General features: G+C 43.3%; 1 protein-coding gene across 2 annotated transcripts in view; it reads right to left on the reverse strand.

The window, feature by feature from the left end:
• HLF (HLF transcription factor, PAR bZIP family member) overlaps positions 1 to 14146 on the reverse strand; it is a 35702-nt gene that overhangs the window by 2647 nt on the left and 18909 nt on the right. For both annotated transcript variants that reach the window (XM_075110947.1, XM_075110946.1), the window contains exon 3: positions 2855 to 3075. In XM_075110947.1, coding sequence (XP_074967048.1) covers positions 2855 to 3075 — 221 coding nt within the window. The remainder of the gene's footprint in view (positions 1 to 2854; positions 3076 to 14146) is intronic.

Raw genomic sequence — 14146 nt, forward strand, 5'->3', positions numbered from 1 at the left:
TGTTTACGCTAACTCCCTCATCCTCTTGACTGTGAATTCCTCCAAGGAAAAACAAAGCAGTATTCCAGTGGCACAATTCATCTCACATCTATGCTGACCTAGTTAGCACATCCACCTTCGCATGCGATGACTCACTCTTTACCGGTTGCTGGAGCAGTACTAATTACCTCTTGTATGTCCCCGCTTATCTTTGCCAGCCAACACCCGGCTCGCTCTGCCTGTTGGTATCATCCATTTCATCTATGGTTTGGCTCTTTTTCTCTGTTTAAAAGCTCTTTCTCCACAGAGCCCCAAAGCATTCCCGTTTGCACCCTGCCACGGCAAGTCACTGTAAGAGGGCTCCTTGGCACAACCAGCATGGCTGCTTTGGTACCGTCCGCCAAGAGATTAGTACAGTAGGCTTTGACTGTGGGAAAAAAGCCTTTGCCAGAAACAGGTCCACTAACCGCTGAAGTTTTATAAGTTAACACATTCCCAAAGCATCATCCCTAACCACTTGCCTCTAGGAGATCACCTTATTGCATTGGTGCATCAATGGCTCTAAAGTCATGACGTAACTTCACATGAAGCAGCCTTCGTTGAAATGGCAGCTTCAATGTTACTTTGAAACTGAATTAGAGTTCCAGAAACTTGGAACAACTCAGTAAATAAAAAGTAGGCAGAATCTCTCATGAAACGTGAAATTCAGTCCCCTGCAGAATAAGAGTGATGCAGCCATTCAACCCTCAAAGTGCCAGGTCAAGTCATATAGCTCAAACTTCCCCTCCCAGTCATCCCTCCGTTTTTACATGCTTACACTTGCTTGTGTGCCTTTCTTTTTCCACCAAGCACGGTAGCACAGTTCCATATCCACCACAAGGACCGGGAGCCATCCGTTCCTACGCTGCACTGAACAGGCACCCCACCCCTCCTCTCCTCTGCCTTTCAGCACGAAGCACACCAGACCTAACACCACCGCCCTGCATCTTCTCCTGCTGCTTGCACAAAGGCAAAGCAAGAGCAAAACAACTGCTGGAAGTACTCTACAACTGCTTTGTATTAGTTTAGCTTAATGAGGCACGCAGCACCCATGATTTGGAGCTAGTGTATCTCTAAATTGCTTCACCTGTACTTAGATGGGACCCCCAAAAATCCTCTTAAAACCAAGCAAAAAGCTGTGACCCAAATCTTGTTTATAATTTCCCATCTCATTCCACTCTATAAAAATCAGCTTTAAGCAATTTATTAGTGTGCCACCTAGGCTTCAACCATCTTTATTTTAACAAATTGCTATGGCAAATCCCTTAATCCAGGCCTGAAAGAGGTAAGGCTGGCATTTCAAAATCACATGCAGCCCAGAGATGATTGACTGGTCTAATCTGCTTACCCTCCCTCAGACCTCAGCAGCCATTCCACATGCCAGGGCAGAAGCAGCTCTTGGGTCAAGCGCTCTGAAATGAGTCAAGGGCAACCAATGTGAAACGAGAGACCCTGAGCTCCCAGTTCAGCTTTAGGCTGAAAACTTATGACCCCCACTGCTGCATGCAAGACACTGGCATTTTTCACTTCTAACATGAAGCAGTCCAAGGGCATCTTCGGCAAAAGTTTGCTTTGACAAATAAGGATACCACAAAATGACAAATGGCCCTAAAGGGCAAACTCCAGCCTCCCCATGCCCGCAGAGCCATCTCTGCATCGAACGCCTCTCTTCAGGCAGACCTCTCGGCACGCTGCAATGCCAACACAGCATCATTGGTAGTAAAATTTGCCCAGTTAAGTAATGGTATGGTGCAGATAAACCTTTCTAAATGAAAGCTGAGGATACCACAGACCAAGTGACAGCAACGTACCACCCGAACGCTAATGGAATTGTGATTTCTGTGCTTTTGGCTTGCACAACACTATCCTTAGGGATAAAAATAGCAAACAGCATCAGCTTCTCTCCCTAATGCTTCTGATCTGGTGTAAACACATCGCATCCCAGTCTCTTTGCATGCACAAATGATAGCAGCCAGAGATTCCCGCCAACTCAAAAGCTTTCAGTCTCTGTCTTGAGGGGCAACAGCCACAGCAGAATGAAATTCTGCACTGACTGCCTCTGATAAAAAAGGTCTTCTTGGAAATGACAGACTGGGGATAGAATTTTGCAAATAACGACAATTTTCAGTTGTTTGACAGCTGAAGCAGTTGATCAATTTATTCTGTTCTCTTCATGCACTTTGCTCTTCACATCTCAGAAGCACTGAGAGGCACAGACAAGGGGGGCCTTTCTTTTTAAATACTGTATTATTATTATATTTTAAATATTGTATTAAAATACAATTCTCAGCAGAATAATTTTGTTCTGTTTTTCTACAACTAGATTCTTTCACCTAGATTAGCAGTGTTTACTATAACGTTTCCATTCATTAATAAACACAGAGCTAAAGCGACTTCCAAATGAGATACAATATACTTCCTTCTGTCATTATCAGGGACCTCCATGGACCCTGTAAGAGATGGATTCTTCCTTGAAGAATTCACAGTCTATGCTGGTGAGACAGACAGAGGATGGAGGAGAAGGAAACATAATCAGGCTGTTTCATAAGTGGGAAATATGGGACAAAGTAAGCTTGTCCAAGGTCACGCAGGAAGTTTCTGGCATACAAAGGAAATGAATATTGATCTCATGAATTTCAGCTGCTGCATAACTAATAAGGGACCTCCTCCCCTCTGTCCCATTCAGAACCGTTAACGGTTTTATCCTACAACGAAGTCATGTTTAGTTTGGCATATTGACCCTACATGAGAAAACAGATCCATGCTCCAAACCTAGATCTCAGAGACTAATCTCATAGAGTCTGTACGAACAACCTCGTCACCAGTTCCAATTTACCTTCAGGTCATCGGGAATGAAGACTTTGCGAGCCTTCTTAATCATCGGCTGTGGTTTCAGCTCTTCTTCAGAGAATTTGCGCTTACGAGGGTCAAACATCTCCTGGCCAGGAATACTGGAAAGAGCAAGATCTGCAGGGTCAGGTTCATAGCCGACAGGAACTTGGATAGTCTCAGGATCAATGGGGCTTGGTGTGTTTCGGGTTGCTGGCAAGATTTGACCTACAGAAATAAAGGATAAATTCAGCCACGTTAGAAGAAAATATGTAAATAATATCACTGAACATGGATTTTAAAAGATCTCTGATTACTTTACAAGCAACAATTCTTTAAGCTTTCACTGTAAATTTGGTATCTACCCTTGCTAAATATTAGATTTGCCGTTTTGTGGGGTGCATATTCAGATCCCAACATGCTTATGCTGTTAAATTCAGAATTGGTTCCTAATTCTGGTTGCTAATCTTGGATGCCCGCGTAAGATCACTGAATCCAACACTGAGTTGCACTAGGCTGCAGGCAGGACACATGTTGCTCCAACCCGTGCTACTTCATTATCATGCCTTCAGGAACAAATCACAAGCACTGTCATTTAGCTCCAATTTATCCACCACACTGTCATCCTTCCCAGTTTTCTCATACACAGATTTCTTCATATATGGTGTTGAGGGTATGTTTAGTTTACAATCAATGTACAATGTACAGCATTGTACAATGTACAACGTCATGACAATGTACCTTCAAGGTGTGCTGAAGCGCTCAGCTAAGGAGACTGCTATTTTCTATGAAATCCTACCGGTGGTGTTCTAAAAGACAGTGGATGAAACTAGCAACCTGAAAGACTACAATGACTACTTAAAGATGCTCTGCAAAAATGAAAGAACACTTATTTATGCCACATTTTTCTTTTATGGTATATAAAATCTAACTAAAAGGAGTCTATCTATATCCCCTCCCCTCCCCCATTTTTCCTTTTTAATCTTAGATACAGCCTTCAAGACCCTACAGCACCAATTCAGGCACCGTTCCCACTAAAAATCCAACTTCAAATCTCAGCCAAAGGTTCCAAAAATAGGATCCTAAAGTCAGCTGCCTAAACATGGGCTATCCCTGGGGATAGAATTTTCAGAAGTTTTCACATGCCTCAGAATTACAAGCCTCAGACTTCAGAGGGAGGACTTCTGATTGAACCAGATATTCTTTAATAATTTTGGCTATTAGCTAATTCACTTTGACTTTAGAGATATGACAGCTTTCATAACAACTACACAAACATCCTGTGACTGCATAATATTTCCTTATTTGTGCCCACTTCTGCAATATTTAGGGTGCAAAATGGTAAACTTTAAATGTCATTTCTAATTCCAAGCCAAGGCCGGTGTTAACAATGTAGCTTCTATTTTAAGCTAGAAGATCGTGGCAACAATATTGGAACTGCATAGAAAATGCACTGGGGAATTGCATTGCGCAAACCAGGGCTTGCTAACAGAGAGCTTGTCTTTTGTAACTCATATTTTAAAACAGCACTGATAGAATCAGCTTCCAGGAAAGGCTAATAAGGGCCTGGGAGAAAAGGAGGATCAAAGTTATTAAAATATATATACATCTATAGGCGAGCGAGCAAGAGGAAAGGCTCCTGCTACCTGCGTCGCACGAACAGCAGAGCGCTTCCTCCCCGCCTCCGGACCCGACAGCCAAGAGCTGGTTACTGAAAACTTGATGTTTCCTGCTATGCCTCATTAATAAAATCAGAAACCACGGCCTGCCCGACTGCTGCAGCACCAGCGTGGGACGCGGGTCGTGGGGGGCTGCATTCCCCAGCCCACGCCCCGTGTGCTCCAGCAAGCAGAGCCAAACGGAACCACAGGGAAAGGCTGCGGGAAGGGACACAGCCTGCTCGGCTTTGTTTGCGTGGCAGGTTTTCACAAGCAGGCGCTTCAGCTCTCCCTGGAGATACCCGTGATTAATGCACATGTGTTTAAAACGTTCCGATGTCTGTAAAGGTGGTGGGGGAAACCCAGGCTAGTGGCTGATTTAAAGCCAGCCCAAACGGCTCAATGCACCAAGGCATTCCCGTGGCCTTGCTTTAAATGGATGGCTAATCTCATTTCAGATATGTGGGCTGGCAGAAACAGGCTTATTTAAAGGATTAAATGCGGGAAAGCTTCCTTTGATGTGAGTACGCTTGTACCAGAGCAGCCAGATATTTTTTTAATGCAGACAAGTACATAGACATATGCCTGTACAAATCTTCCAAATTCTGTAATACAGATAAAAATGAAGCAAGACACTAGCTCTGAATACTTGTATAATATTTCTGGGGAGCATGCAGGTTGTTTGTAAAAGTCAAGTGGACTGTGAAATCTGCCCCAGCTTTCTAATTGTCCTAACCAAAAGAGCCTATATTTAAATATTGCTGAAGTTCTAGATACATGACATCAGTTCAAGTATCATTTATCTGTAATATGCTATATTACACCATTACATGAACTTTGTAATCACTGGCCTCAAGAAATTTTACAATATCTCTCTGAAAAGGAAAGGCTAAAAATCTCTCTGAAAGGCTAAAAATTCTCCTTTTAAACACAGGAAACTGAGGTATTACCTCTTACCAATGCAATAGCAAAATAAAGGAAAGAGCAATGCATCTCTCCAAGGTGACCTCAGAAGACAATCTACAGCAATCAAGATCCCGCCTTGTTCCCTCCATGCACACATTTCACTACTCCTGGTCTAAGATGCTCTCTCCACTTAAGACCTGGCCCTTCAGCAAACATAAGATGCCCCTGGTACCAATGCAAAGCTCATTCGAGGTGAATGCTACCACTAATGCAAAGCCTGAACAAATCATGCACACAGCTAAGCGTTATCACCTAGGAGCCTGAAGACTATTGCCCTGTAAGATATTCCTACACGCACACCTCTATCAGTCTACACAGGCTGACTCTCCCTGCGGTCACGTTCCTGTAAGTGATCAGGAGCTCCACTGAGAATAACAGAGTTAATGAGGGTGTCTAAAACCCCAGGCAGAAAAAACAGTACTTCCTTGTCCAGCATTTTACGTTAGGCAACTCCTGGCACATGGTACCTTTTTATTTATTCTATCAAGTTTTGCCAATAATACAAGCCAGGAACCTGTCTTCATTAGTTTACTGGCTAATGGCCATTACATCTCTGTGGTACTGGAGCTCATCGTAACCCAAGACGACAGCGTGGGCTGCGCTGGACTTGGCACTGCTATTACTGCAAGAGTACAGTATGTGGCCTCACGTTACATTGCTCTCCAAGCTCCTCTCCCCGCGTGTGCATGGCACTTTAGCTGCGCATCCTTCTGCCAGATTTGTTCAGGGTGTTATTTTTATGCACTAAATTCCTCACAATCAGAGGTAGATCAAATAAGCACAGCAATCTGAACGCCATGTGCCCAGCAGCCGACTAATCCTCACATCAGCAAGCTTCACAGCTGTCACAACATCCCGAGAAAGAGCTGGTCAGAGGCTGCAATGCACAAGGCATCGGCCAAGGAGGAAGCCGACAGCACCAGCTGCCAAGGCCAGGTGAAGATAAAGCACCTCACCGCTCAGCATCAGGAGCCAGACGCCTTTGTTACAAGTCTCTCTATTATTTAAACACTCTGCACTCACAACAGCAGCCAAATTTTCACAACAGTGAAGTGGCTGGACTGTTTAATGTGCTTAGCTTTGTTCTCAATGGGGGCTGAAGATTGCCAAGTGTTTTGGAAAGAACTTAGCCCCTCTATTTAAGCTGCTGAAATGGGAGCTCTTGAGCATTAAGCTCTTTTGGAAATCCAGCTGCAGAACTCCACAGCCGTGGTGGATGCAAGCTGGGAACAATGGTTAATGGAAACTTCCCCTCATACCACCCCAGTGATGTGTCTCAACCATGGCCTGGAGAGACCACAACTATGTCAACACTGGCCTTTTGTCTGGAGGCTTTCCCACTTGTAGAGCTCCACTCAAGCAACGCTCGAGTACGCCAGGACAGACACAGCTCCAGGTGTCTCCTGGCAAAGGAATCAGCAGGTTTTGACAACCCCAGCAGTTAGGGCTGCCCCAACATCTTGCCTTAGCTAATGCTCTTGCTGTTGCTCTGGCAGACATTAGCAATAGCAGAAAATTTTCCAGAAAGAAGGACTTGAAAGAAAGTTGGCTGTTCTAACCCTTTTGGTCCTCCTCCTCCTCCCAGCAGAGACTGCCAGTGAGGAAGTCCAACGTAATGGCAGTAATTTTCAGTGTGGTTCCTTGTTCAAAGAGAAATGGACTGAGGCCATTCACTTGTGTCATCTAGGTCACCAAACGGCTGGTAAAAAAAATAGCAGCTTTTAATTACTTGCAATAATTAAAACACACTATTAAAAAGTATAGTAGCCTATGTGTTTTGTGTACCTACAAAAACCAAAATGCTGGCCTGCTGTTGTGGGGAGCTCAGTCACCATATCCCGACTCTTAATTTCCCCCTTCTGAAACATCCCACCCACCAGCTGTGCCCAGGAGAGTTAAGATGGAAATAACCTCTTCAACTGCACTGCTGCTTGACAGACTTCTTATTTATATTGCAAGAGATCCCTGGTGAATTATGTGGAACTCAATTTTGAATTATTCAACTCCCATAGAAATGTGCCTCATTTTCAGAAAATCTCCCTTTACACAGCCCTTCCACACTTTCATCAGCTCAACAGCTGGCTGGAGAACAGTGACAAGAAAAAGAAAAGAAAGGGATTGGAAGTGTTCTAATAAAAATATTTTCCCCTATTTTATACACATATGTTGGAGGGGAAAGAAAAGAGGAGTTTCTTATTCAATTTATTAGCAGCCCAGAGATAAAATATGTGCTTGCTAATCATTTTCCTTTATATGAGCTACAGGCACTTTGGGTATGTCAGACTATACAGTACAGCAGTTAAATTGATAGGTAATCCTCACCCAGAGCTGCTCCAGAGAACTCCATGGCTCTGCCGATAGGTCTTCCGAATCATCTATCTGCTTGGCGGCTGGCCAGCTCGTTACGATAGCTCTTACTCTAAATCACAGCCTGTCCCAGACTAATCTGTCATCTATTTCTGCATTAACTCCTTCAGCCTCTAGGAAAAGTTATCTCAGCACAGGAATCCATACAGGCAAAAATCCCCACAGGCAGTAAAGTAAAAGGCGTATTCTGGAAGCCAAGATTTATCTAAGGACAGTATCTTGTCAGGTTATAACTTCTCAGTTACAATATTACAAACATCATCTAATTGCCCTACTATGAGGATTTCAGTGTTTTCCAGAAACTGAAACATTTACATGAATAGTAAGACCACAATCTAGCACTACAGGGAGTGACAAGCCACGCTGTATGATCTTCTAGCCCTTACATGGCAAGACAAAACCAACCGCTCTCTGTCTGGGGGTGAAGGTGACACTGCACTCCCTGGTGTATTTATGTAAGCATCTATTAGAGGAGCTTTATTTTCTTCTGAAGCAACAAGAGACTAGTGTATTTTGACCAGTGCTCCACCCTGGCACAGACATTCCTCTATTTCTTATCTTACACAAACTCGATGCTGCTGAACATGGGGTGACTGCAAACACTTCCTGCGGGAAGAAGGATCTTAATCCAATGCAACTACGACATGTTAGCTGCTCTTAACACACACTAAAAGACTGGCACACAAAAGTGTTTTTTAAAAGTGTATTTTTAAAAGATACCAGCATTGTTTACAAACCTTGTGCATTTAATTACAAAAGAATTGTCATTTCCCCTCTCAGCATTGTGTGCCTCCTGCTCTGGGCCTCTACAGTATTATTACAGGCAGGACTGGTAGTCTTATTAGATTGCCTGACACTTCCCATCAGAGGATGCTGTCTCCAGTTCCTTAGACCTTTGCCAGGTTTCAACCATTCTGTTTGGATTTGTATGCACTAATTAAGTTTCTGCCAAAACGGTTCTACAGTTTCCTGAAAAAGGTTCAGCAAAAATACTTTGTTTTGAACCTGTTAAAAAATTTCTGGCAAACTTTTCACTCAACTGTGCTAGTGGCTGGTGCACTGGCAGAGAGGGCAGCTCCTGAATCAGTGTCATTTCCCTTTCGTTTGCCACCTTAAAATCTAGCTACTGCAAGCATGCTAAGGCTGGGTGAGACAGGGGCAATTTGACTAAGTGATTAGGATTGAAAGCTGAGAAGGGGGCAAGGAAGTGGGGAAGATGAGGATGAGAGAGACAGAGATGAAGGGCGAGCAGCAGTGTGTAGAAGAGGAAGGCTGCTTCAGCAAAGGCTGGAATGAAGGTGTTCAGCAGAACAACATTGTTGAAGGCAACAGGGCAGGCGGGTGCCTGTGCTGATGGTACAGGTGCAGCTCCAGATTCCTCAGTCCCACAGGTCCACTGCTATCAGCAAATAATGAAGTGCACTGGCAAAGCTCTGTTTCCCCCTTCAGGGTCCTTACGGTGAGAATAAGTTGTCGCTCTCTACTCAGTCCAAGCAGCAGGATGCTGTGGGGTGCTTCAGGTCCATTCCTACTCATTTCCAATGCGCGTGTTGTAGGGGTGGCCCATGAGAGAATCCAGGCTGACTTTTCAATTTGTTTTTAAAATTAAATGCAAGAGTTGTTTTAAAAAGCACTATCATGGTTGCAACAATCTTTAAAGTTTCAACCACATCCTACTTTTTCCAGATTCTTTCCTCACTCACTTGTTTCACCCATTTTAACTTACCCAAATGGACCCATACATTACCTGCCACAAACTATTCCAACCTCCTGTAGAGACACATTAGCAACTTTTCAGGAGTTCCCTCCAGCATTGATGACAACTGTATCTGCGTGCTTCACAGAAACAACTTCTTTTCCCCACAAGAACTCCATGAAAGAAGGGGCAGCACTTCCTTTTTGCAGGTTGATGGACAGAAGTACAGACATTTTAAATCCAAAGTACGCAGCAGCCTCTAGGGTTAGCTAACATTATAGGCATTGTCTGCCTTTCAAATCAACTCTTACTGACTTCTGTTGCAAGTTGGGGGCTGTACGCCGACACAAGTGAGGACCACCCGAAGTATCAAACTGGGCTCCTCGCAAAAAGGCAAGCAAACATGCAGTGTGACAAGCTCACATAATCAAGTGACTTGCTCATAATTCTGCTGAAACTTTCTGGCAAAATCCAGTCTCTCTAGACAAAATCGTTCCGTCCTTCCTGCCAGATTTTCCCTTCTCCTCCTACCGTTCTCCGCATCCTCTCACATCTGCAGTAAATGAGGTCAAGATCCAAGATCCTACAGACAACAGCTTCCTTCCTGATACAGCCCTGATTCAACCCAGAGCTGGTCTGACCTCTGCATTCAAAAAGGGGAAAAAGAGGATATAATGTAATTAAAGCCCGCATCTCCAAGCAGACAAGGGAGCGGGGTGTGCTATCCGAAGCTGCACACGTGGCCTTCAGTTGAGTGCAGGCTTTTGAGAGCTTGACTTTGCAACTCCTGCATGTGGTTAGCATAACGTACATGTAATATGCTATGCCTGCTGTGCCAGTAACATTCTGCCCTTCAAAAGCAATAAACAAACAAATATGAGGAGACACCAGTTAAAATTTTCCACTATGTCTACTGGACTTAAGACTGCCTACTACTAAGACTGTCTACTCTTCTGTAAAATCCCACTCTGAAAACCTTACCCTGCCTTTCGCCTGTGTGAAGGCATCACTTGGCTCAGTGAGGCCCCATTTCTGAAAGCCACCAGGAAATCAAACCAGCCCCTGACAACCAAACTGCAAGAGGCCCAAAAGGAGTTGTTCCTGTTTTGAACGTTTCCCTTGCAGCTGTGCTACATGCGGAAAGTGACAGGTTTAACCTGCTCCTGGGGACACTGCAGAAGGATTTTAGAATTCTTGAAAAGCATGAAATCCACAGACCTCTTAAATTCTCTTCTGTTTTTTTTTAATAGGGTGCTGCTTTCCGCACAAAGGCAGACCAGATAGCGTTCAGTGGGGACAGGGCCTGAAGAGATGCTGCAGGGAGGAATGTTCAGACAGGTATTTTGATTTACACTTGGCTCAGAAGTACATTTCACTTCAGGATGCTGATAGTCTCTGGTGCATGAGAGCTTCCTGGCATCCTTTCACATATCTGTGTATATTTTTGTTAACTGGCAATTCACATACAGTAAGGTTCCTCAACTAGTACAATCCTCCTTTCTTTTCTTAAAGGGAGGGTTCCAGAGAAGCATCAGAATTGTTAACCTGTTTTGAAGGAGACAAGAAGATCCATTTTTCTTTCCTTGGACAATTACATACCCAGCTTTAATAAACCAATCTCAAACAGTAGATTTTAGATAAAGCCCCTGCTTTAGGTAACAGCCTCATACGGCATCCAGACACATGCCTTCATGTGGAATACCATGCAAAATAAAGACAACACTTGTCTTCAGAATGTATTCATGCCACTGCCAATGCCCTCTGCCAGACTCCAGACCAAGGAAGTTCCTCTCACATTTTCTATTTCTTTGGCTAATGAACATCCAGGACAGTCAGTCAACAGGTCTTGCAAAAAGCCATCGTGTAATCCTGAATGCATGTGCCACCCATGACTCATGTAGCTATCACCCAGTTCTGGTACCCAAGCCTATCTTGCTTGGGTGTGTTATCAAAACACAGCCAAGGGAGATTTCAAACAGGCATGGAAAAGCCACGTGAAACAGGTACATTTCCTCTACCTCCCAATCAGTAGCTAATGGCAAGCCTGAGAGACAGACAACAGATGCTATCAGCTGCTCTCTGGATATAACAAAAAGGGGTCACTGGGCAGAGTTACAGGAGCTTGCAAATCTTGCCTTCTCTTTTGATCTGTTCTGTACACGCAAATCTGAACTATCTGCTGAAGTAGCTTTTATTTTTACTTTACATTCTTTGTTCACTAAAACAAAGCCCACTCTTTATGTGACAAAACTAAATTGATGCTTTATAGAGGATGATTTGTATAAACAATCACATTTTAAGAAGTAGAGATGCCAGAATGGGGACACACTGTTCCCATAACTTTCTGAGACTCAGTACATTCTCTTTTCGGACTTAAATTAGGACCCTCTAACATGTTTTGGGGGAAACAAAAATAGCAAAACCCCAAAACTTGTACTTGGTTTGTTACAGCCCAATCTCTGCAAAGGTCTGATATCCTCCTAGATAGTAGTTTTATTCTCAATGAGTGCACACAAAGAAAGTACAAGGGTGTGTGGTTGTATCTTTTTCTCTATCAATATATTCATTTACAAGGTATACAAAGACATCAGTCTCGGGTAGTCTGAAAAATGGGTCAGAGGAGGAAGGGAAGATATAACTGCAGCTCAGGGAAAATTCCAGGAGAACGAACTGTTGCATACGGACGTTACCCGTGTATCCGTAACTCCTTCTTTACAGCTGCTGCATAATACAGGTTTTCATGGCGCATCAGGCACAGACAAAAACAGGGAACTTGGGAACTTCAAAAGCAAGTTCCTGATTAAAAGAAATGATGACACTGAACACTAGGCAAGACATTGTCTTATAAATTCACTTCCAAACATGAGAGCCATCGAGCACCAGAAAATTACAAGAAACTACTATGCTGAGGAGTCTCAAAAACCAAACTAATCCCTGCAGAGATTTCTGCACCTATGAACAGTAGTCACATCTTTATATAGAAAGACGAAGGTAAAGTGAGCAAAAAATCTCAGGGAAAAGTGACCAGAAAAAGCAACCTATCCCAAAATCTTCAAGTTTTTATCTTTTAAAAATAGTAGCAGTGAAAAACGCGGGCCATGGAATATTTCTTGATGAAATCCTGGAATCTTAACACTTATTTTCCTTCTTGTGACCTCCTCTGCAAACTGTCCATAGCCCTGAACTGAAACTCTGAACACCCTACATATGCATGTTCTGGATACAACAGACATGCAGAACCTGAGATGATCTTGAACGATGTCAAAAAATGAAATTAAAATGCCTCATGACACAAAGTCAAACCTCCTTCCATTTACTGAGTAGTGCATTTATTGTGATGGCTTCAGGAGGCACCTCAGCAAACTGGATCGATAAAACTTGACTGCCATTTGAGATTGCTATTTCTTTCCAACTCTCTTCCCCCAATTCGCAAGTAATAGAGGTTTTACTTTTACTATCATACACAGCATGGCTCTCCACTGCCAATCAACGTTAAAAGTATTATCAACAAATTAAGTCAATATGTTAAAAATAAAAATTTCAATACATTAAACAAAAATATATTTGAGTGTAACCTCGAGACCAACACGAACTGGCAAATCACCACTTATCAATTCACTGCATCTGGGAGCTTTTAAACATACCTGTCTGCATTTTATAAATGTACATAAACACAGAGGACTCTGTTCACTGAAAATTATTATTAAGAAAAGTGTAAGCCAATGGCAGCCAGCATACAGTAACTGTATTTTTTAATAGGGTATTTTTGTTCCAGTAACCATAGCTGCACATTTCAAAATTCATTGCCAATCCAGACATACCAAGTAACCTTCAAACAATATCTCGGCACTGAAGCATTTCTTGAACAGAGACCTTTCTACCCCTTTGAATACAGTAAATTTCGTAGAAGGCTCTGCCCACCCAGGAACAAAGCCCTCTGCGTGCTGCACTGCACCCGGCACTTCCCAGCAGCCAGACAACCAGCTCAGCACCACTCTGATCATGAACAATGTGTTTTCCTACTTTCATAGGTAATGTATCACTGGTATGCAGCACCGCTATTTCAGGTTTACCTGGGAGGGGGGGATGAAGTGCCAATGTACTTACCTTTGACACCTTCCGTTTCTACAGCACTTGCAATTCATATTAAATGTAACAGTGCTTTACTAAAAGCTGATTCCCACAGAAGTAAATTGACTGGTCTGGCTGCCTTTTTACAACAGTGGTCATCCCATTCTCTATATGGGATACCTGTGAGACAGTACATGCCTTTTAGTATTTTACCATCCAAGGCTTTTGAGAGGATCTGGGGGGAAGATGGGACATGACACAATCCTTCGTGTTATTTTCCTGTTATTCAGCAGGTCACCTGTAAGCAAAGACACTGCAGCCTTCACTGCCCCTGCTGAATACAGCATCAGGTCTGCAAGAAGGCAGAAAAAGGTGTATCTGTGCCCAAATGAAAGGAGAAACACTGCAGAGTTGGAAAGCACGGCAAGCTGAGGGCAGCAACAATTCACAGGCTTGGAAAATTATGTGGGCTTTACCTTTTACACTCTTGTTAACTCTGATTTTCATGAAGTAGGTGGTGTTGCTACAGCAACTGTCATAT

The sequence above is a fragment of the Phalacrocorax aristotelis genome, chromosome 16, assembly GCF_949628215.1.
Source record: "Phalacrocorax aristotelis chromosome 16, bGulAri2.1, whole genome shotgun sequence".
In the NCBI taxonomy this organism is placed as follows: domain Eukaryota; kingdom Metazoa; phylum Chordata; class Aves; order Suliformes; family Phalacrocoracidae; genus Phalacrocorax; species Phalacrocorax aristotelis.